The sequence below is a fragment of the Tympanuchus pallidicinctus genome, unplaced genomic scaffold (genome assembly GCF_026119805.1).
Source record: "Tympanuchus pallidicinctus isolate F22 unplaced genomic scaffold, pur_lepc_1.0 scaffold37, whole genome shotgun sequence".
NCBI classification, from domain to species: Eukaryota; Metazoa; Chordata; class Aves; order Galliformes; family Phasianidae; genus Tympanuchus; species Tympanuchus pallidicinctus.
Window position 1 is genome coordinate 1,922,268 of NW_026294755.1, and position 24,581 is coordinate 1,946,848.

Here is a 24,581-nt window from a genome sequence, read left to right on the forward strand (position 1 = left end):
CCCCTCCCCCAAGAAACTCAGGATGCACAGACTTCTGGCCAAGACGTCGCAAGGTAAGGATGGAGGGCAGCTGTGATTGCGCTTAATTTCATGGTGGGGGTGAGGTAGACAACTTATTCTTTAGAGGGATGTGAGCATTAACCCTTGCAGGAGCACCAGGGAGGCAAAATAATCCTCCTTTACCCATGTGTTGATCAGAGCCGTGTGGACAAAACTGGTTATAAACTTTAAATGAATTTTGCAGTGCCCATTGTGGGGTGGGATGGGTGGAGGAAGGAGGCAATGGCAGCCTGGATTTCTTTTGAGAAAAAAAATCATGTCAAGAGTGTGAAGATGTCCCATTATTCAGTTTCTTGTGAAGTGCAACTCTGGATGCAAAAAGATGAACTGTAGAATCATGGAATCATAGATTGAATAATGGAATCACAGAATTATGGAATCGTAGAATCATGGAATCTTCCTACATCCTAAATTGGAATCACAGAGTCATGGAACCATAGAATATCCTGGTTTGGAGTCATAGAATTGTGGAATCATAGTATATCCTGAATTGAAATTATAGAATTCTCAGCCATTACAGCCCCATTGCAATGGAGCTGCCCAGTCTATAAGCATGTAGAGATGAGGTGCTGGCAAATCAATTTTGTACAGGGCAATTGTTGTAGCAGAGGTGCAAGATCTTGGGCAGCCCAATGCATCTCATGGCTTTGAAAGTTATAGAGCCTAGCTATAAAGCGTCCCAGCAAATCTCTTCCCCAACACCAGCGATGTTTTACTGAATTCAAACACTTTGGTTTAATTAAGTAATGATTTTCAAATGGGAGCTTGAGGGCACAGGTTTAATTCACTGTCTGAGTTTTGAGATTTGCAGCAAGAATCTGACCTGGCCGATGCTTTGGAGCTCCACAGACAGAACAGTGATTGAAAGTAATGAATGAAAGTACTTCAGCCATTAAGATGTCAAAAAAGAAAAAGGGAGATGGTAGTTTGATACCTCAGATGATACCACAGGTCATTGGCATCCCATAGGATGGGTGGGGGAGGATCCAAAACAGGGCAGAAATTCAGTTTGGGAAAGCTTTTGAAATCTGAATTAAATGATTGGTTGGAGCATCTGTGGGCCCAGAGAAAGAGGATTTCCCTATCATCAAAGGCTTGGTGCGATATTTCTTTCCATCAAGAATAACAAGAAGTGTTCTTTATCCATTTCTTGTCACTACAGTTTATAAATCAAGACAATATCAAGTCACAAAATCATTGTTCTACGTATTACCAAATGTTGAAAAGCGATCCAAGACTCCAAAACCTGGAGACTTCATTTGCTATTTACTCCAAAAAGGTGTGCATTGGGCAAGGATCGCCCAATGAGAAGAAAGATGAGAAAAGCAGTGCTGGGTTTCAGAGCTGCCTCCATTTGTACCGTGAGTCCATGAAGTCATAGCATAGGGTGCTCTAACTTTTGTCACTTTTTGTCCTTTTAGATACTCTTCCTTTCCCTTCCAGAACATACCAAAGAAAGAAACAAAGTGTCTGGAAAAGGTGACAAGACTGTGGATTCTCCTGGATTGCTTTTCACCGTGCGTTTCAACACCCTGAACCTAGGAAATAAAGCTTTTCCTGGTGCAGTTCAGCTGCCCTGGGTGGATTTATTGCACGGCCACCGCGATGCAAAGAGGCTGAATGGAGGCACAGAGCAAGAGATGGACAATGTAGGGCTGCTGCTGACGGAGAGACTTCAAGCATTGTGCTGGGGGAGTCAGAGGACGTGCAAGAGCTGTGATCCGTGGTGCAGCACTAAGCAATGGCACCAGAGGGCTTGACTTGCAGATGGGCTCTTGGGCACTCAGTGTTGAACAGCACATTCTGGCAGCTCGGGGCATGGCCAGAAAGTGAATGTGAGAAGATGAGTTCCTCGGCGCCAGTGGGGTCTTTGGAGGTTTCAGGTCTCAGAAGCATTTGAATTCATTGTTTCGAGGACCTAAATTTTGGTCCTGCTATTTAACTGGAAGTGAAATAGGAAAATGGCTTTTTGATGGTTCGAGCCATCAGTCCTAAAGTAAATCACTATAGTAGAGAATGTAAAGGCATGAAGAAATCCTCCCCCAAAGTATGAATGAGCGAAGTCCCGTGCATTTAAAAATACTCAAATCCTCCATATTTCTGTGGGCAGTGTTTGCTGCTAACCTATGCTTGGACATACTGGCTTTTCTCAGTTTTCTTGGTCAATAGGGCTCCTTTATGTTCCCTGCCTCTAAAAAACTCTCCTCCTCAGCTCCCTGTGGTTAATTTTAGCTGGACACACTAAGACAGCGTGTCCTTACCTTACCTAGAGACAGCAATTTGTTTTAACACCTGAGCAGAGTGACCAAAAGAAGGACCTCTGCAGATATTACATCACTGTTCTATGGACAGGAACATCTTTTTGTATTTCCCTGTATCTTCTCAACGTTCTCCATTGGCAGTGATGTGGGAACATGCTCCATAACGTTGACATTGCATGCACCTACCTCTACTTTCCTTCTTATCACAAACTCTTTATAACCCATGTTATTGAAATCCTGCATCACTCAACTGACATTTTCTGTCCTCCAGATAATGCTATGAGCATTTTTGTACCAAATTTGTGCCAAGATATCTCAGATATGGCCAAGGAGCTGGGATTCTGTGTTGGCTTTTGCTTTGTTTACTTTAGTTTGTTTGAAAACAAGAAATCGCATTTTCAAAACATTGGTACCTGTGGTAGCTGTTGTCATTCCCAGGCTCAAGACAATTGAGATGACTTTGCCAGTGACTTCTTGTATGATTTTGACTGCTCAGGTTCCTTATCTGTATTTATTGCTTGCAGAACTTGAGAAATAATTAGTTCCAGATGTTTCCTATTAGTTCCTTCAGGAAGGAAGCATCTCACCCTCTGTTTGTACAGACTGAGCTAGAACATTAAGGAGGAGCAATGAATCGCAGACCTGATAATAAAAATGTTCTTTATTATTAATAGTACTGCTGTTACTAAACATGTGAGCAAAACTGGAATCTTAATGCTTGCAGTTGAGGGGTAGAAAGAATGACAGATGGTTTTGCCTGTGGTTTAGTTTTTCTCATCATGTGATGAAGCCCGAAGCCACGTATTCTTTTAGAGACAATGACAACTCAGAGCAAAGAGAGCCAGCACTGAAACCTATCTCAATCTTTGGTAAATACAAGGCCATAAAGGCTGTCTTTTTTCCTGAAATAGCATTGGCCCATTATGTGGAGACACAGCTTAAGCAACGGACATAAAAAGAGGCAGTTATAGTGAAAAAGCTTTAAAGTCTTCTCTATTAACTTTCTATTCTCTATACAAGTCAACCCTATTCTTAAAGGGGAGATCTTTGCCCGGAATGGGAGGACACTTGTCCCATCAGTTGGTAATCAGAACACTATTTCCAGGTGACTGGCATCTCAGGAGGACCTATTGCACGTCGTTGTGATTTTCCATCATTTTGAAGCACAAGATACAGGGGAGACAGGAATAGAATGGTTGAGTGTAGCCAGCATATGTGTAAGTGGTCTATGCATAGGGCTGTATGAGCAAGGATAGATGGCAGAGGATGAAAGAGCACTTGTAGGTTTATGGTCATATGTATGTCTGGTCTTGCTGATGGGAAAGGAGCCTCCAGGTTAAATTCAGAGCTTTCTGAACAAGTCTGGCACAAAAAGCACTGCACTGACAGTGCATGTTTTGTCTCTGAGATTATACAGTGTTGAGCAGTTTTACACTTTATAAATGTGTAAGGTGTAATGCACAAGGCCAGATGTGCTCTGCAGGAGAGGCAGAGCTGCCTTTCCCAATGGCAGTAAACCTGGCTAATTGCACTGGCTGAGCACACAAAGAAACTACGCCACAGGTCTTGGGCTTGTTTGAAGATGGCTCTGTCTACCCTGACATCTGGAGGAATGCATCACAGGGATGGGGGAAGGGATGGAGAGCAAAGGGAACGGAGTCATTCCTCTTTCTTCTTTCTTCCCCTGGACTGCAACCTGGCAATATCCTGGAGACTGGAGAACGCATAGCAAAAAAAAACCAAACAAGAGCAGGTATTTTTGCTGCAGGCTGACTTGGCAAAAGTCATGGAAATCCTGAGGCCCTGTGATGCAGCAAGTTCTTGTGTCGTTGAAGCAAAAGGAGCCATATGCATTTGTGTGAATGTTACGTGTTCTCCTGGGCCGCTGGTAGGGCAGTGAAAAGGCCTGAAAGACCAGAGAATCACTGCTTTTCTTGATCCTATAAGTAGTTTAAACCTTACTTTCAGAAGATGGACTAGCAGGTGATTCGAGGAGTGGTAGAACAAATATCCTACAGGGAAGCCCAGCTGTGGGCTCAGTTTGGGATGTGTTTGTGCTTTGTTGGGCTGTGAATGGCTTTAGGATGGCTTTAAGATGACTTTAAGGTGGCTTTGGGCATCGCTGGGCTGGTGCAGCCTTTGGGATGGCTTTGGTCTTTGCTGAGCTTGTTTTGAAATGGCTTTGGCCCTTGTTGGATGGATTGAATCTGGCTTTGGGATGAGTTTGGGATTTGCTGGGCTGGGACTGGCTTTGGGTGGCTTTGGATCTTCCTGGGCTAGGAATGATTTGAGGCTTTGCTGGAATCAGTCTGGCTTTGGGCTTTGCTGGGCTGGGGCTGCCCTTGGGCCGTGCTGGATGAGGCTGGCTTGGGGCTGGCTTTGGCGTTTGCAGGGCTGTGCTGGGGGATGAGTGAGGCGAGGGCAGCTGGCTGGAGGAGGGCAGGAGCCTGGAGCAGTGCCTGGTAGGGATTCAATCCGGGCCTTTGGCAAGGGAAGTTTTAATGACACAACAACAACAACAAAAGAGGAAAGGGGGGAAAGGAAGAAAAGGCTCCTGCAGGGCCCGTTGCCACGGAGACCCCAAGGAAGTTTGAACCAGTCCTGCTCTTTTCACAGCCGCCTTTCAGCCAAAGAGGGAATTATGGCTGGCGATAAAAGGAGACATGTGGCCCTTTGCTCACAGGGACCGGCCTCTGCAGTTACGAGTCTTCAGCTCATTTTCCTCCTTGTCTCCTCCTGCAATTATACATTCAGATCTCAGGCAAAAAAAAAAAAAATCTAGGACAAGTTGTGCACCCTTTGCCCTGGGGACCCTCCCCTGCTATCTCCTTCAGCCCATTCTTCCCCGGCTGCTGCGCGCCGCCCCGTTTCCTCCGTAGTTATGAAAATGTTACGTGCTCGGGGCTGATAAACAGCTCACGCCTGCTGTCGTCACATCAGTCTGCCTCCTCGAGCAAGGAAAGCCTTTTCCAGGGGAGCTGCGAGCTGTTTTCTTGCTTGTTTGGTGAGGGGAGATGTTTTCTAGTTGACCCGCGGGTCTGGCTGACCGAATGCTGGGAAGTGATGGGATGAATTTGTCTTGATTGAGTCAGTTTTCCTTGACTGAGCGCTGTGCCGACTTCTCCAGTTTCTCCAGTAGTAGTCATAAATGCAAACCTTAGAGCTGTGTTGCAGCACTCAGGCTGTGCCCTCGACACCGTCCTGCTGAGGTCTTGGAGCTGGGCACTTGGGTACATGGTTTAGTGGTAGGTGGACAGTAGGACTCGATTATCTTAGAGGCCTTCATCTGTAATAATTCTATGAGTGGGCATGGTGCAGATAGGTTGGGGTTGGACTTGATGATCTTAGAGGTCCTTTCTAAACATAATGACTCCATGATTCTATGAATTCCAGTTCATAGTTCAATATGCTACTAGAATTCCTGCTTGTGACCATTGGACGTTACATGCAAAGGACAAAAAGGCAAAGGGAGGTGCCAGAAAGAGAAATGATTCTCTGACAGGCATAGCACAGGACTGGAGCAGAGCGTATTTCCAGTCGCAGCTGTCATTTCCTCTCCAGCTGGATTCAGATGAGTTACCAGAGCCCAGCCCTTCTTTTCTGTGTGTTGACAGCGATATGCGGCTCTTCTATTCAGCCTTGGACCTTCAGTGCTGGAAGTGTCATGGTGAGCCATGAAATAAGTATGACTGGGGATACGGAATGGTGAACAAGATTGGGCTATGATCTCCATACCAACACCTAAGATGTTGGACAGGGCCCTGCACGGTGTGATCTGGCTGGGGGCAACTGGCCCATGGCAATGAGATTGGAACTGAATAGACTTTAGTGTTCCTTCCAATGCAAACTCCATGAATCACAGTATAACTCATGTATAACACAGTATAACTCATGAGGTCTGGTCACCTGCTCATTCCTACTGATGAACAGCTCTACCAGAGAGGAATGTGCCCAAAATGAAGAGAAGTGATCAACTGAAGCAACTGAAGTGATCAGCTGAAGCTGGAGCAATTTGGACAAGCATTTGAAGATATGTTTTAGTCTGCCTTTCTCATGCTCTGGGTAACTGCAACTCTAATTCCTTCCTCTGTTCCTTGGACCTGCAAAACTTTTGTAATCTTTGTTAGTGCTTTCCATGAACCTGCTGAGCAGAATAGATGATAACTTCCAGACTTTGCGCACCCAGCCTGTGTGGTATCTATGTGCCCATCACCCTACAGCGTTCCCAATCCCAGGCAGAATAGTAAAGGTTTCTCAGGCCCCCAGGAGACAGTGGGAGTGTAGGACACAGTGCCATCCAGTGGACCTGCCACATCTGACCAGTAGCACTAAAAAGTGGAATGTCCTTTCGTGGCGAGGGTTGAGGCATTGAGCTGTATGTGATATTTCCCTAGTTTTGTTTTTTCAGAGCAGGGAAACACATGTACCAGATTATACCCCTGAAAATCTCTTCCCCTAAGCCTTAGGAACCCAACAGTGCTCAGCACATAAATGTTTCAGCTGTGAGGATGCAGGAGGACAACTACTGTGTAAAAACATACATAGGGTACAGGTTAGAGTTAGGGTTGGGGTTAGGGCTAGGGCTAGGGTAGGGTTGGAGGTTAGGTTTGGGGCTAGGGATTAAGGTTAGTGGCTAGGATTAGGGTTAGGGTAAGGGTTAAGGTTATGATAAGGATTTGGGTCAAAGTCAAGGGCTGGATGTTTGGGTTGGGGGTTACAATTAGAGTCAGGGTTAGAGGTTAGGGTTGGGGTTAAGGTTAAGGTTACGATTCGGGTTTGGGTCAAGGTCAAGGGCAAGAGGTTTGGGTTGGGAGTTATGGTTAGGATTAGAAGCAAGGGTTAGGGTTAGGCGTTAGGGACTAGAATTAGGGTTAGGGTTAGGATTTAGGTTTAGGATTAGGGACTAGGGATTAGGGCTAGGGTTAGTGTTATGGGTTAGGGTTAGAGATTAGGATTTGGGATTAGTGCTAGGGATAAGGGCTAGGGTTTGAGATGCTCCAGGGGCTAGAGTGAGATTGCAGCATCTGAGTTAACGCTCTCTTGTGAAGGGAGCTCCCTCTGAAAGCAAAAACCCATGTTTTATTTTGCATAGCTCACTCCAAAAGTATGCCTCCTATTTATTTGTGTGGAAACTACAACAGCTATGAAGAGCACAACACCACCATCTGATAGAGTAAAAGCAGCTATAAAACACTATTTTTCAACACAGTCTCCACAGTTATCTATGCATTTTTGCCAGTGATGAACAAGAGCCTACATGCTGGGCTCATCAGAATCTGCATCAAGAACTCCAAATATGTTAAGGTGTATAGAGAACGCAGAGTAAAATGGCAAGAATTTGGAAAGATTCCTCCTGGAAGAGCCCTTGGAAAGGAGATTTTGCTCCTTGTGTCATTCCTGGGGGCACAGTACCACCTGCTGGCAAGGAGATGGATGATAGCACAGCAAGAGAAATGGTGACACGGAGCAGTCCTGGTAGCTTATTCTTCTCCAGAATTAAAGCAAAATTCATGTTTGCTATTCACTGTGCTTAGTTTTAAGGATCTAGGCTGTAAACATAGGCATTATAGTTAAGCTGTTCTTTTCAGAGACTGCAAATAAAGTTTGGTGCATTTAGCCACTAGCCCACACAGTGGCCAGGAAACTGTGGTTTAAAGCCAACCCAGAGATTCAAAACACAACTTTTGAAAGTGTTTATTAAGCTGTGTGGGTTCAAATATGAGCTACGACTCAGTCCTGCACTTGGAACATGGTCGAAGACTGGGAAGGGGCAGGATGCTCCATTACTGGTTGCACTCCCCAGGTTTTATTTTCCTATGCCTGACTCAGCCTGTCAAAGTGTACCTGTCTGATGAGTTGTACATTAAGTAACTTGTCCATATCTGCAAAATTATCAGCTTACACAAAGCACCTCCTAGGAGTTGTGTATATATCTGTCTGAACTGGGAAGGGGACCAAACCAAAGACTGCAAAGCTAATTTCAAGATGTTTCCGGTGAGGTTCAGCTCATATCAGCTCAGAACTCACAGTGAAGAACTCGGTCTGAACAGGTGGTGGCTCAGATTCTGCTGTTGAAGCCCAGCATGGGCTGTTGTATATTAATTATGATTAATAGCTTTTTTCCACCTAGCTCAGGCACCTCTCATAAGGCCCTTCTAAACTGTGGGCCTTTCCTTATGACCATGGCAAGACCAGACCTTCTATGGGCAGCCCTTGTGAAGGCTCTGATCCTTAACCCTGTACCTCTGTGCATATGTAGAAATTCCTTCTATGGAGATTGGGTTTGGTGGGTCTTATTAAGAGTGAAAACTCCTCAAGTAGGACTGAACGACCTCTACTCTGTTCGCAAGGACTACCTTGACTCCGCTCTCCTGTCTGGTTCTGAGGAATCACAAAGAAGCTTAAGCTCTGCTGACCCTCATTTTTGGCACTGAGTGTTTCATTTTGGACTTCAGCATCAGCAGCCTTCCTGGCTGGCCCAACACACCATTTTATCTTGGACAAACAACACCCAATTTTCCCAATTTTCTGTTTAGTTTTTCAAATTGGGCTCATGTCCAGCAGGGACATTGTGCAAAAGCAGATTCCTTGGGAAAAGTACAAGAACAGAACGTGCAGTGAAGATGTTTTTCCCTGAAAAATTTCCTAGATGCCAAGAATTTGCAGCTCAGGGATTTCTTCAGCCCAAGGTGGTGTTAATGGTTTTAGTGACAGTGTTTGCTCTCTTCCATAAATGTATATGGTTTCCCCTTAAACCACAAGCAAACTTCTTTGCTTTGATGACATGGTATAGCCATCAGTCCCACAGCTCCTGATGACAGTATCTTGGTTGTGTGAAGAATTGCATCCAGTCTTTTACCTCTTCCTCTCCCTCTCCCTTTTTTTCCTTTTCCTTTTCCTTTTCCTTTTCCTTTTCCTTTTCCTTTTCCTTTTCCTTTTCCTTTTCCTTTTCCTTTTCCTTTTCCTTTTCCTTTTCCTTTTCCTTTTCCTTTTCCTTTTCCTTTTCCTTTTCCTTTTCCTTTTCCTTTTCCTTTTCCTTTTCCTTTTCCTTTTCCTTTTCCTTTTCCTTTCTTCCTTTTCCCATTTTTTCATTTTACTTTCTTCCTTTTTCATTTTTTCTTTTCCTTTCCCTCGTCTCTTTCCTCTTCCTTTTTTTCTTTTCCTTTTTTCTTTCCTTTTTCCTTTTCTTATTTCCCTTCCCTTCCCTTCCCTTCCCTTCCCTTCCCTTCCCTTCCCTTCCCTTCCCTTCCCTTCCCTTCCCTTCCCTTCCCTTCCCTTCCCTTCCCTTCCCTTCCCTTCCCTTCCCTTCCCTTCCCTTCCCTTCCCTGTCCCTTCCCCTTCCCCTTCCCTTCCCCTTCCCCTTCCCTCCCTCCCTCCCTGTCCCCTTCCCCTCTCCTCCCCATTTCCCTTCCTCTTCCCCTTCCCCTTCCCCTTCCCCTTCCCCTTCCCCTTCCCCTTCCCCTTCCCCTTCCCCTTCCCCTTCCCCTTCCCCTTCCCCTTTCCCTCCCTCCCTCCCTCTTTCCCTTCCCTTCCCTGTCCCCCTCCCCTCCCCATTTCCCTTCCTCTTCCCCTTCCCCTTCCCCCCTTCCCTCTCACCCTCACACTCCCCCTCCTTCTCTACTTTCCCATTTTATTTTATTTCATTTTATTTTATTTTATTTTATTTTATTTTACTTTACTTTACTTTACTTTACTTTACTTTACTTTACTTTATTTTTTTAATGCCAACAGCTAATTTATGTTGATATCCAGCAAATTGTCCACCAGCAAATTCTTGCCACCCTTTCTCAGCCACAGGAAGACATGCTATCCCCATCAGTTGACTCTTTCCCAAGCAGGAGAATCCCAGCCTACTCAGTAGCTTCTTCTACAGATGTCGTTATCTGTCTTTGATCAGCCTTGCTGTAATTCTCCCAGTTTTTCCTCATTCTATCACATTACTATTTGAGGAGGAAGTAGAAGATGGCATGTGCCTGGAACTGGCCTTAAAGCACCATGAAATCAGACAGCCTACAGGCAAACTTTACAGTTTCTTGCCATTCTTGCTTGCATGAGCTAAGGAAAAGCATCAACCATCCAGATGCATGCAGATAAATCAGCTGAGTGGTAGTAAAAGTATACAGCATTGCTTAGTCAAGAAGTATAGAAGGAGGTAAGGCCCTAGAATATTACCATGCAGTGAGCTGCATGGTCATCATGGTGAACAGAACACCAAGAATTACTTCTAGAATACACACTGTCCTGTTCTCCCCACTGACAGCAGAGACTGAGGTGAATCAGAGCATGTACAGGGAAAAATGTAGACAATCAAAGATAATGATTAAGATTAATGCCATTACTAAAGGAGGGCTGGGATCCTTCAGCTGGAAGACCTCTTGATCATGGCAGGGTTTGATGGACACTAATTTACAGCTTAGATGAAGATTAGTGTGGGTTTTGTAAAGCCCACACACAAAAAAAGTGTGAATAATGGCTTTGCCAATACATGTGATCAATGTCTGAAGATGAGAAGTTCCTATGAAATCAAACTCCAGCACTAAAAGATATTGAGGGAGAATTTTTCTTTGGTTCTGATTTATCCTGTGAAATTCGATTTGTCCGAACTCTTATAATTCGTACCCCTATCTTGTGCATCCATTCAAGTCAACTGGCAGCTGAATATCAATTAAAAGCCCCTCGAAACTTTCTGGAGTAAAAAGCTATGTGAATTGTGGGTATTAAGTAAGTATTAACGCAGAAACATGCTCAGAGTGTTTAAAGAAACAGTGAATTGAGCAAAGAGCAGTTGGCTGAGTTGAATAAATCTGTTTTAGAAGAAATATGGCCATCATGCCTTGAATCTGCTTCAGTAAACTTAGTTCTCACTTTATTCTCCTTCAAGCCCAGCTCTCCTCAATGACAAACCCAAACCTGTGGTTTTACGGCCACAGCTCCAACGTAACATAACTATAATGCTGCTCCCTCCACTTGCCTTATGTTCCCTGTCTTCTCCCCTGGTGGATATATACCACTTGAAATTATGATCTTCACATCAACCAGAAGGCAAATTATCTTCTGCCTACCCTAATTCTCCCACTATAAGCAGATACTTTCTAAGATGTGAAAATGTGGCCATGGTCGTGGCCTCCAAACTCCATGGGAAGACTTGTTCCTCATATTAGAGACACTTCTCAGGGGGGACTCGAGGTACGTTTGTCTCCTCTCCATCATCACTGCTTGCCTATCTCTCATCTGAATCCTCTCTGGTTCTTTTCGTTCTTTCTCAGCAGCTTCCTGTAGGGTTGTGTAGTCCTGTGAGGATCTCTGACTCTTTTGTTCCTGGACAAGGCCTTGTAGCTCTGGGGAGCTGACCAAAGGCCTTGGACAGGGCAGACCTGGATTCCAAAAGCTGGGATTCTTCTGCTTGAAAGCATCCAAGTTCGGAGAGAAACTCCCAGCTCAGGAGGACTGCAGACTATCAGAGGCTGCCCTGAAGCCCTCTTTGCCTCAGACATCGAAAGCTGATCATGACCTGGCATTCTCCTTTTATTTCCAAAGTCAGATTTTGATTCAGATATCTACTTTCTTCCTGACCGTAGTCTGCTGGTGTGTGTCTGGGGATATCTCTTCACAATGACTGAAGATTTTGCCTGAAAAATGCCAAATTCCATTCTCCAATGTGCTCTCAGCAAATACTAATGTCCTACTAATACTAATAAATACTTAGGCTTCCTTCATGCCTAAGTATTTAATAGCAAGAAGTGAGTCAATGAATGAAAGGACTATCAAAAATACCTACTCTCTACCCCAGCAATTGCTACACAATTTAATACAATTTGGCAAAAAATAGCACCAGAAAATGCAGTTTGGTGAAAAGTGGCACCAGACAATGTTCTCTTATAGACATCCCTAAATCAGTGAGTCTCTGTGTTGCATTTAGAGAGGGGCAGACAATACCAAATATTTGGGCTACAAGATTAAGATTGCAGCACAGCAGGTTCAAAGGCAAATCTCTTGTGTCCTAGGAATACAGAGGAGGTGTTGGGAGCTTTGTATGAGGTGAAGGCAGTTGGGTTGTTTGTATCGTTTTCACAGTCCCTGAAACATGGGTTGCACCTTGCTAATGTAGGTCTCAGTGGTGTCTGTTGGGTTCTGGAAATTTCTTGGTGCACTCTTCCGTGAGTGTGTAATTGCACTTGGGAGTTACCATCCCTGGAGGTGTTCAAGAACCATGGAGGTGTGGAGCTGAGGCACACAGTCAGTGGGCACGGTGGATATGGATTGGAGTTGGGCTTTTTCAACCTTAATGATTCTATGATTCTATGACTGGGAGGATGAGATGGGCATTAAACAATCCTTCGTGAAGAGGGTGGTGTAGCCCTAAGCAAGTGCACAGAGGACTTTCAAAATCTCCATCTTCATGAGTTTTCTGGACAAAATTATAGCCATCCTTATCCAAATTTGATAACAACCTGGTTTGGGACAGGAGCTTGGTCTAGAGACCTATAAAGTATCCTTTGCACCAGCATTTCTCTGGGAAGTCCACGCAATGCATGATTGGTTAGACATGTTTATGGTAGTATGGTCCATGAATGATGGAATCCACGTCTGTGGACACTGGTGCTCTTGGCAGCGAGACCAAATGTGTGCAGGGTGAAGACTGAGTGCCTGGACACAGTTGTTTCCTCTCTGTCTTTTCCTTCTACATCAGTTTGCCAAGTCAGCTGTAAGGCTTGGAAACAGGATGGTCCTTCTGCATCCACTGCTGTTACGCACGGCGCTGCCACACATCCTCAAACCCACTATGGAGACAACCAACACCCTGCCATGCTCTGTGGGCACTGGGCGTATGGAGCCCATTAAAAGCTGTAGATGCCCCATCCCAGGAGATGTTCAAGGCCAAGTTGGATGCAGCAGCCTTAACTGGTGGGTTGGAGGGGGTTGGAGCGGGGGGTTGGAGCTTGGTGATTCTTAAGGCCCCTCCAACTCAACTGTGCTGTGATCCCAAGGTTCTGTCATTTGTAAGATCCCTTCCAATCCAACCCCACCCTCATTCCACAGTTCTACGATCAGTAAGGCCCCTTCCAACCCAACCATTCTATGATTCTGTGATTTTTCTTGGGGTCGGCAGCCACAAGTGGGACCCAGCTGTCTGAGGTCTCCCTGCCCCACGGATCCCACAGGGATCGACGGGTCCCCGTGGAGTGCTGGGGGTGCCCGGCGCCGTCCTGCACTCTGTGCCCGGGGGGTGTGGGACGGGACGGGACGGGACGGGATGCATGAGGGGGCCGCCCCGCCTCCCGCTTAAAGAGCCGCGGCGCCAGGCGGCCGCGCATCGAGCTGCTCCCGGCACCATGCGAGCTGCCGTCTGCCGCCTCTTCCTCCTCCTCCTCCTCCTCCTCCTCTTCCTCCTCCTGCTGCTGCCACCGCCACCCGCCGCCGCCTATTTCGGGTCAGCGCTGCGGGGATCGCGGGGAGGGAGCGCTGAGGGGATGCGCGGAAGATGCGCGGGGAGCGCACCTGCGGGGCCGGCACTGCTGGGTTCCTGCGGAGAGGTGGGGGAGAGGGGCTCGGTGACCCCCCAGGAGGGAATGGGGGAGAATCAACTGGAGAGAATCTGGGTGGAAGATGCTTTTAGCTGGGTGCAAGTGGGACGAGAACAGACTTTCTTAAATTCTGCTCTGTTTCTGCGCCGGTCTTAAAATTAGCTCTGGATCCTTACTGGATATAATGCCTGTTCAAATTGCTGTCCTGCGGGGAATAAGGTGGGAGAAGGGAGAACCGTGGGGCCAGTGTGAGGGACGTGCAGACACTGCGGGGCTCCAGGGTGGTATGGGCTGGTGAAGAAGGATGCCCCTGAGCACAGAAAGAAACTGCAGCCCAGAGAATTGCAGGGGTTCACTGAAGTGCCAAACCTCTCCATGCTTTGCTAACTTATGCATGTGAAGGCTCTTGGTCCCGAGGCACATCTACCTAAATCCACACGCATCTGCAGATGTGGCACTGCTTGCCTACGACCATAGTTGCTATTTCATTTCTATTTCAAAGCCTACTTAAGAACACCTGATTTAAAATTTATTAATTGTGTATTTTGGCTTATCTCGTATCTGAAAGTCTGCTGGGAGCAGAAGACTGTGTCTCTTGGTTGCTCCACAAAGGAGTTGCGTTGGGTCTGGCTTTCCAGTTACAGGGGCACATGCACAGGATCGCAGCCTTTGGAAGTGAACATACTGGTGTTTCTCTTTCAGATAAATAAGAGCAGCTCCTATTGCTCCTGTTGGATATGTTTCATAGACCAACCTGAGTGATTCTTCACCCTATGACAATGGTCTGTTTGGTGTGAGCTGCTGTTTGGTCATCAGAAAGCTGGGTGTGCTGCCATTTGACAATGCATATCTCAGGATCCGAGGCTGGAGTTTCATTTTTTAATAGTTTTGGGTTTTTTTTTTGAGTGTTTTGGAACAAGTGTCTGGCACATTTTCACCTTTTCATTTTATTTTAAATTAAAAAAAAAAATAATAGAAAAAAGAAAGTTAAATCCATGAACTTACTTGTGTTAATGATGGTTAATTATGAGATATGTGGGTATTTTCAAATACAAAGTCAGTAGTTAAGGGGGGAACTTGAACATCTTGGAAGACCTGGTGTGAGTATCTGTGTGACAGCTTGGGAAAGGAATATCTCATGTCCAAACTAGTACTGAATTGGAGGGACTCTTAGACCCTGGTTCAGGGTTAACTTTGCAGAGTATTAGAGACATAATGACATGAGCCAAATCCTTGTCTTCCAAACATTAATTGAGGAAAACCTTGTGAAGATGTAATGTGAAGTGAAGGAAGCCTTTGGGCGCCTGTCCATGGAGAACAGGACCTGAGTCCTTTTGTGAGTTGGTAGCAGTGAAGAAAATAGGAAATTTTGCTCTATCAGGACAAAAGTAAGGCAACAGTAGAGTAATCCATCAAAAGGCTCCAGGGAAAGATGCAGATCACCTGTTGGGCAGCAGCTGTCCTAGAACTAAGGGCAGAATTCAGAAGAGATCCAGCTCGGGTGGGATGTTGCTGGGTCAGCAGAGCAACAAAAGTGATGGAAGTCTTTTCTGGGCTGCAGCATGTTTCAGATCCACTGGAATCTTCATAACTCGACCTGAAAGACCTGCGGCCGGTACGGAGGTGCCAGGCTGCCCAGAATCTCCCATTATGTGTTGTCTTATTTTGCAGCTCCTCTTAACTCAGCTCTCAGTGTCTGACACTGTAGAGAGGCTGGGGGACTTGCAGATGCAATTTCAGAGGGCTGCTCTGAAAGTAACGCCTCCTATTTTATGATGTTGGCCCACGACATCAGAGATGGGTGCTGGTGGCACAGCAGTAAAGGTTGAGCTTTCCACTGGTATTTCATTACATTTTGTTGCCATGTGAGGAACGGCAGAAGAGGAGAAGTCTGAACAAATGGTACCCGACAGGGAAATGTGTATGAAGCAAAGGTGTGGAATTGAATTCCTCCATGAGGAAAAAATGGCAGCACTGACATTCATTAAAAAAATACTGCTTTGCAGCTGGGAATTTGCTTTACCAAATGATCTTCTTTGTATCTGTTACATGGAAGTAAGTAGGAAGCATTACTTTTGGAGCAACCTCAATAGATGTTAGGGCTTTTCATGGCGGCTTTCTGAACTTGATTTCTTGGCTTCTCTTGAGGCACTATCTCAGAGTACTGTATTTTCTATGAAGTCCTCTTGCTCAGAGCTGGGTCCTAAGTGCGGTGTGGCCATCCCAGAGTCAGACTGAAAATCAGAATTCCTGTGTAGTGATGGATGTGGCTGCTGGTTTGGGTTGGACTGTCCCAGAATCAAGATCTACATGGAGCTTGTGTTGCTTCTGAAAAGTTGCAAGCTCTGTTCCACTGAGCTGCCAGGAAGAGAGGAGAGCTGAGGACCCTCAGTATGCCTTAGTGGCCTTGATTTGATCTGTCATCTTTCAATATTCTCTTTGCCTTGCCTGAATGCTTGTTGCAGCAATCTATGGGGTGTGTGTATTTCTGTGCAACATGAAAGGCTGGTGAAATCAGATATGGAGTACAGTTGTGGCTCCCTTTGATTTCTCTCCTTTCTTGGGAGAGAGAGGAAAGGCATATTTTTAAGGTTTTTAAGACCTTTCAGATCCAGGGGACATTAGGCATTGCACAGGAACAGGCTCTCATTAAAAGTCTCTTAAGCAGCTGGAATGTGGCTGGAAGGAGATTAAAGGAAAACGATGAATTTAGCAAAGTGCTTAGACAGAAAAGTAGAGAGAAATAAAAGTTTGAGATCCTTACTGTTTTTTCCAGATTGCTAACAGGTGTGCATTAATTCAAAGATTTTATTTTTTTGGTGTATGATCTATAGATAATAAACTCTAAATCACCAAAAAGTGACGTGCAGTTTGCCCAACTGCAGTGTCAACTGTGTGACCTTGGGAAACTCCAGTTTCTCTGCCCTCTTCCCTAAACTGAAAGTTATGTGAGATTAGTTTTGAAAGTTGCATCTGTGCACCAATCCGATGGAATGAAGCTCTGTCTCACTAGTGAGAACAGTAGAGACCTTGATTCCATTCAAGCACAGGTCAGCAAAAACTAAAGCATTTGTGTGTTATCAATTTCATCACAAATCACCACATCACCATATGAGCTACTGCGTCCAAGCCAAATCCAGTACAGTGGTGCCATGGTGCAGCTGGTGAGCACCATTCAGATTGCTTTGAAAATGAAATCAACGCCTTGAAAGGCCATTTTGTTGGTGCCTCTCATTATTCTCTTTGAGTTTTCCACAAATATTAACATTTAACATCCTTCAGGATCTGGAGAATGGCAGTATCAACTTCTTCCAAACCTCACTGGCAGGTCATAGGGTATCTTTGAGATAATCTTTGTCTGTGACTGTGGGAACAGCTGTCCTCTGTCAAGCCAAAGGTTCATATAGCCTCACAATCTTTTTCAACTTTTATAATTCACCAAATGTCAAGGTATTCACATCAAGACACTTCTTTATGGTCTCTACAAACTTGCCTGTTTCAGTTCTCTTCTGTTTGGCGTAGGCGTCTATTGTAAAACTTTGAAAATCAATTTAAGCAATAGGTTCAGCATTGCAACTGTCCTTTTTATACCATATCTAGGTGGACTGGATTGAAAACAGAGAGATGTAGACAATGAGCCCAGGAAGAGATGCTTACAGAGTACGTGGAGAACTAAAATAGAAGCTGTGGTACTTGATTTACGTCCTCTGTAGTGGAAGTTATGTTATCCACAAGAGTTTGGTCTTGCTTTAACAGTTGAGACCATAGTGTTAGAAATGTCTGTCTGTTGTGGAGCTCTGAAGGCCTTCAGTTGGGTCCTTTCCATGGGTTAAAAGTCTTTGCTTGTGAACTGGCAGATAACGTCCTCTGGTGATCAGGAGTGGCACTCCAGATTAATGTGCAAATGTGTGACTCTTCCCAGTTTGTCTGCAGCCTTAAAATCTTGCACTGACATAAAACAATGTTTTCAAACGTCCTAGAGATGCTAAAGGAAATGAAATTTCCAATAAAAATACCGTCTTGCTATGGAAAGTGAAATATTTTTTCTCAAAATCAGTGACATATTTCAGCTAAATCGTATGTAATACATGGAGCATGGTCTAGAATGTCTATTCCAATCCAGGCCAACCTATGATTCTATGACCTACAGTTCTATTGTTCAGTGGTTCTAGGATTGAATTATTTGATGTTCTATGGTTCTATGGTTCTCTGTTTCTTTGATTCCATGATTTTATGGTCCTATGATCCAATGGTTTGGTGATTCTATGATTCTACGGTTCTGTGATTCAACAATTTGGTTGTTCCATGATCATATGATTCTGTGGTTGAAAAGTTCTATGATTCTACCATTCTTCAATGCTATGATTCTGTAAGCACACCGAGTGCTTGTGGGAGTTAGTGCTTTCAAGTGTTTTGAAGCACAACTATTTGTTTTAGCTCTTTAGATATTTTCAGATGTAAATCTCTGCTTTTCTCTGATACGGGGTGGAACCCCACTTTACTGTTTAACAAATCTACTTATCAGCCAAGTGTAATACATTTCAGTTGGCCACTCTTTCCTCTCTGCCAAAAGCTCTGGAAAGGTGTTTCTTTTCCATGACTCACAGTTTTCCTGCTTTCTTTCAGCCTGACTGGAAAAGAAGCCCTGACCCACTTCCCCTCCCTAGGAACCTCTACAAACTCTGCCCAGGGGAAGGCTCACATGAAGCAGTGTGACTTGCTCAAACTGTCCCGTAAGCAGAAGAGGTTGTGTCGGAGGGAGCCCGGCTTGGCGGAGACGTTGCGCGATGCCATCCGCCTTGGGATCATGGAGTGCCAGTTCCAGTTTCGCAGTGAGCGCTGGAACTGCAGCCTGGAGGGACGGACCAGTCTGCTGAAGCGAGGTACAAGGTAGTCTTTGTTTGAAGTATCAATCTCCCTTGGTGCTGGATCACCTGGAATGTACATCTCGCTGTCAGTGAGGGACACAGGGAGGTCATCAGAGAGTGCAGAGATCGTAGAATCGTGGAATCATAGAACTGTTAAGGTTGTTTTTAGGACCTCTAAGGTCCAACCATCATCCCACCCCACTGTGCCCACTCTTAGAACCATTAGCATTTGAAAAGACCTCTAAGATCATCCAGCCCAACCATGCACCTGCCACCAACATTGCCCACTAAGATCATCTGCTTTGCTTAGGAATGGGAGCTAGGAATAAGAGTGCTGTTTGGCCTCCTATCCTCCAGTGTCTTATCCTCATCTTTCCTGGGTGGTTTGTCATGGTTTGAAAAATAGAAGTTCACACCGTTGGCTTATGGATTTTTGGCCAAGACTTCCCTATGCTGGCCATCTTTCTTGGCCAGCAATCAAGGATGATGCTTAGAAGATCAGTGACGTTTTAAGACAAGTCTTTATTTCAGCTCTTTGTATCTTTTCACATGCAAAGCTCAGCTGATCTCTGATGCAGCATTTAATCCTAATTAACCATTTAAATAAGCAATTTAGCTTTAATGCATTTCATTGCATATTTACAAATATCTCCTAAGACATATTCTCATATATTTGGAGTTTCCATAAATGTTCAGCTGTAGTGGACAGAAGGGTCATTGGCTTCTGTTTGACAAAGGCTTTAGAGGAAGAAAACATCCTCTAAGTGATGAGCTTGAGGTAAGTGAGCATAACAGCAGCTAAAAAGCCAGCATTAACTTGAGTTAAATTAAAATTTTAATTGGCATTGCAATTGAACCATTATAACATTATCAAATGTTACTAAATTAAATATTAAATTAAAACTGTACTAAGCTTCAGCACAAACAAGACCAGATTTACCTTCTTGCAAGGCTACACAATGAATTTTTAGCCCATGAGTGTCCACAATCATTCTGAGCGACTTTCTGGCATGTCTGCCTTCATCAGCCTGAAAGAACTTGAAAATGACAATTGAATAATCCTCATCTTCAAATAGCTGGGAAACACTTAATTATCTGTTGATGGCATGCCCCAACATTTCCACGGACTCCAGATTGACAAAATAAAATATCACCTGTAATTTAAAACCTGTTTTGGCAGATGGGGATAAGCTTTTGAATACTTTTATTACACCATCTTAAGGATAAAATGATGATTTAATACAGCAAAGTATGCTACGTGTATCCCCTGTGTAAGAGGACAGTTGGATGAAAGCAGTTATTAGCTCTCATTTTTCCTTTAACTTGCAAACAGGTTGATTTCCTACATAAAGACAAACATTTTCAGCTGCCAGTTTTGATCTTTTTCTCACAAATTCAGAACTGTGTTGCCGTTTGGAAATCATCACTCAGACAATATCAGTTCTCCCTTCGTTTCTTATTTTCTGTCATTCCATATTTTTAGTAACAACAAAAAAAGTACATACACTGAGGACTTCCTGTTTTTATTTTTATTTTTTGCACTGTCAGCTTTATTTTCATTTTCTGCCTCCCTTGCTGGTTTACACTGACAGCCCCTTCCTTCAATCCATTTCTTTTGCTTCATGTTGGCCAGGGTAATCGATTTTCCACCACTGTTTTCAGTGGTGTTATAGGAAGCTGGAAATGGTGCAGCACAGAGAAGTTGTACGATTTCCATCCTCGGAGATTTTCAGAACTCAGAACCCTGAGCAACTTGACCTGACATTGGAGTTACTCTGCTTCAGGCAAGAGGTTGGGCTACAGAACTCGAGAAGACTTTCCTTTCTAAATCTTTCTACTGCTCAGCATCTCTCTGCTCTACAGTCTGTGTTTATAGGGCAGAGAGACATCACTTCCACTCGCTCTGAAATGAATCACAGAATCATTAAGGTTGGAAAAGACCTCTAAGATCACCCAGTCCAACCATCCACCCACCAACAGTTCTGCCCTCTAAACCATTTTTCTAAGTACTACATCTGCCCTTTCCTTGAGCACCTCCAGGGACGATGAGCCCCACACCTCCCAGGGCAGCCTGTTCCAAAGCATCACCACTCTTTCTAAGCAGACATTTCCTAATATCCAACCTCAACCAGCCCTGGTGAGGTCCTTACCTCTCATCCTATCACTAGTTATGCTTGTACTGTCTTTACTGTAACACTGAAAAATCTTTGACCTCGAGCATTTTTTCCTTTGACAGAATCACCACACAGCTCAATTCCTCCTATTATAGTTTTCATCGTGGTCTAAAGCACACCAAGCCACGTAACAGTGTCTTACCATCACAGCAAAGGTTGTCCTGGAGTTGCAGGCTGATGAGGTAGAGGAATAATTCAAGAGAAATGATGGTCCAGGGGGAATCACTGTACACTTTTCAGGCAAGAGTTGGACAATTTGGACACTGAACCTCTGCCATAAAAAGAGATAGGAGGGAGGAGAGGAAGGACATGATTTGGAAGTATGCTCGTTATCTTGCTGTCTGCAATGGTCTGACCACAAGCAATGGTCTCTGATTTCAAGTGGGTTGATATCTGGCCAGCAGTTACGTGGAATGCCACAGAAGGAACCAAACTATCACCAGTCAGAAATAGCAGAAGCCGTGTGGTGTTCCACAAAGTCAGATTTAGCAGTGTGTGGGGCTGAGTGGTACTGCTAGCTTTGTATGGTATGGGAAAGCGTTTCTGAAATGCACATAGCCAGATAGGATACAGGGAATCTGGTAAGGATTTCAGGATCTGCTGCTGAAATTTTTTGTCAAATTTAGGATCTCACATGTGTGGGCATCATGTTGGTGTTCATAATCTGCACTGACTGCGTCCCATATGTTTTTCCAAAACTTTAAATGGATGTGGAGACATTTTTTTATTATTCTTTTAGCATGATATAGAGCATCAGCCAGAAGGTCTAGCTGGTAGTCATTTCTCCTGAATAACTAAAATAGAGAGACAGGAAGAAGGTTACTGATTGACCTCACTGACTTCCTCAACATTTTCTTGCCTCTTTCATCCATATCCAGACTACTGCTAGATATTTCATGTAAGATTTTGGAATTCCAACAATTGCATATGAAGTTTGCCTTGAAGTTGCAGACACAACCTCTGTTCAGTTAGTAATTTTTTCCTCCTTCTTGTTGATGAGTTATTTGTCCGCTTCTGTTATCACTTTTATGGTGGCCTCACCTGGATCTCAGCAGTCAGTGGTCAGATCTGATATTAGAACTGGGTGAGAACTCTTTGAGAGAAAAGAATCTTGGAATCACAGTGACTGGAAGGGACCTTTGGAGATCAGGAAGTTCAGCTCCCCTGCTAGATGAATAGACTGGTGGAAGGATTTGAGGCTGGACTGGATGGATTCCATATGTCCCTTCCAACCACTGCTCAAAGCAGGACTAACTACAAGGCTGGACCAGATCTCTGTGGTTCTCTCTTTCATTTTTTTAGGGAAAAAGATTTACTTCTTCTTTTGCAGAAGGAAAATTGGAATTTTCCAGTGTGTAATGTATGTTTCCCTCCACGACATGTACAGATGTATTTTTCCTAAACCAAAATTTTGCCTGGTTTCAAAAGCAGGATGTCTTCAGAAAGCACCACCACAGTTACAGGGGGAGATACTTCGCAGAGAAGTCATAAAATCTACAGAATCTGTCCTTGCCCAGGATGTTTTTCCAACATGAAGCCTTTTCCAATCAAACCACGTGTGATCTTTTGATACAAAATATTATTACCATGTCCCAATTAAAAACATTTTGATATAAGTGGGTCAATTTCTTAAAATATTTATAAAGTCTTTTTCCAGTCTCTACTAAACGGTTCCCAATTTTAAATCACAACATGGTTTCAGTGACTGCCTCGATTCACACCTATCAGGTCTGTGGTGAGGTCGTGGTCAAACTGAGTTCCGTGACTTTTCGTAGTTGCTCATGTTCCCAGGACTGTCTGTCAGTGATGTGGACAAACACCTCACTTTGCCCTCCTTGCTCCTACCCTCTCCTAATCCTTCTCTTGTGCAGGTTTTAAGGAAACAGCCTTCCTATATGCAGTGTCTTCTGCAGCTCTCACCCACTCCTTGGCCAGAGCGTGCAGCGCGGGTCGCATGGAGCGCTGCACCTGTGATGATTCCCCAGACCTGGAGAACCGCAAAGCCTGGCAATGGGGTGTGTGTGGGGACAACCTCAAATACAGCACCAAGTTCCTGAAAAAGTTCTTGGGTCAGAAAAGGATTGGCAAAGATCTGCGGGCCAAGGTGGACATCCACAACACCAATGTGGGCATCAAGGTGAGATCTAGAAGAAAGTTAGGGCTCGGTGCAAGTCTTCCAACCCATCATCTGAGGTTGAATATTCACTGCTCCAATTGAGAACAGAGTCTGGTTTACCTGTGTGTTTTGGACCTTGTGCTACTGAGAGTCTCCTACACTCTGACATGAGTTGCATGTTTGGATTAGGAGAGCAGCAAGGGCTGGCACTCTTGAGATCACCTGTGATCCATCTGGTAATTTGAAACATCTGTATGATTTGCTATGGATATGGTTGTGTCACATTTTTGAGTTAGGGAGAAGACCATTAGATTGAGCATTTTGACCTTTATGTTACACTCTACTGACTTAACACTGTTTTCCATTTATTGAGACCAATTACTTGTTTGATTAGAGCACTGTCTTGATTTGATTACACTAAGAAGGGGAATTGATAATGCTGGACATGCAGTTTCATGGTTGACTACTGCTGCTATTGCACACATCTGCTTAGTGAGAATTTGACTAGCCTCAATATTCAGGCATTCAAGCTGTCACTCTTTGGTGAACTCTGTAGTCATTCCTTTGTGTTTTTTTTAGATTTCCCTGCATAAAATAGGAATAACACCAATAAATCCAAAGCAAAATCATAGAATCATTAAGGTTGGAAAGACCAATAAGTTCAACCATCCACCCATGTCTGTGACTGCTTTAGACCATGTCAAAGTACTTACAGCCTGTCTGCACCTGAGGCGATCTCTCTATCCAAAACAAGGCTCATGCTCCTGGCAGGTATTGATACCACTTCTCTTCCTCATCAGGCTGTCAAAAATGGACTGAAAACCACGTGCAAGTGCCACGGCGTCTCCGGTTCGTGTGCCGTCCGGACTTGCTGGAAGCAGCTTTCACCCTTCCATGAGGTTGGACGACTGCTGAAGCTGCGCTACGATGATGCTGTCAAGGTCTTCAGCACCACCAATGATGCTGTGGGACACTCAGAGCTGGCCAGCCCGCAGAGACACAGCCATTCCACCAAGCACCATGCTTCGCCCCGCGCCACCGACTTGGTGTATGTGGAGGATTCGCCCAGTTTCTGCCGTCCCAGCAAATACTCCCTGGGAACTGCTGGGAGAACGTGCTCTCGGGAGGGCAACTGTGACAGCATGTGTTGTGGACGAGGCTACAACACCCAGAGCCGCCTCGTTACCTTTTCTTGCCACTGTCAGGTGCAGTGGTGCTGCTATGTTGAGTGCCAACAGTGCATGCAGGAAGAAGTGGTCTACAGTTGCAAGCAGTAAATCAGTGCTGGAGGGTTAAGGCAAATCCTATAGTACAAGAAAGCAGTATAGAGAGTGGGATGTGATTCTCAAAGGTGGTGTAAGGGAGAAGACAAGCACCAAAAATGTCCTGTTATCTCAGTGCTGAGATCCCCCAGTCTGGGGACAGAGTATGAAATGCAGAGGTTTGCCAGGTAACACATCAGGAAGGAGAGAGTGGAAGTGATATGGGGACAGTAAGAACACTGAGGCAGTCAAACTCTCTTGAGCTTGTAACCACATGCAGGAATATTCCCCTCTGCCATCCCTCACTTGCACTTA

The 24,581-nt window shown here is 44.7% G+C and overlaps 1 protein-coding gene across 1 annotated transcript; it reads left to right on the plus strand.

The window, feature by feature from the left end:
• The first annotated feature begins 13,741 nt into the window (after nucleotides 1–13,741).
• Nucleotides 13,742–24,281, plus strand: WNT9B (Wnt family member 9B). The gene is made up of 4 exons (XM_052699534.1): nucleotides 13,742–13,752; nucleotides 18,473–18,729; nucleotides 22,760–23,025; nucleotides 23,805–24,281. Exons 2-4 carry the CDS (start codon nucleotides 18,549–18,551, stop codon nucleotides 24,279–24,281), a joined length of 924 nt encoding a protein of 307 aa, XP_052555494.1. The 5' UTR covers nucleotides 13,742–13,752; nucleotides 18,473–18,548.
• The last annotated feature ends 300 nt before the right edge of the window (nucleotides 24,282–24,581 follow it).

Bases quoted from the DNA above. Each gene is read 5' to 3' on its own strand.
- WNT9B (XM_052699534.1), top strand. From the start codon at position 18,549: ATGAAGCAGTGTGACTTGCTCAAACTGTCCCGTAAGCAGAAGAGGTTG. The intron at 18,730-22,759 runs GTACAAGGTAGT...TCTCTTGTGCAG, and splicing joins GACCAGTCTGCTGAAGCGAG to GTTTTAAGGAAACAGCCTTC. The intron at 23,026-23,804 runs GTGAGATCTAGA...CTTCCTCATCAG, and splicing joins ACACCAATGTGGGCATCAAG to GCTGTCAAAAATGGACTGAA.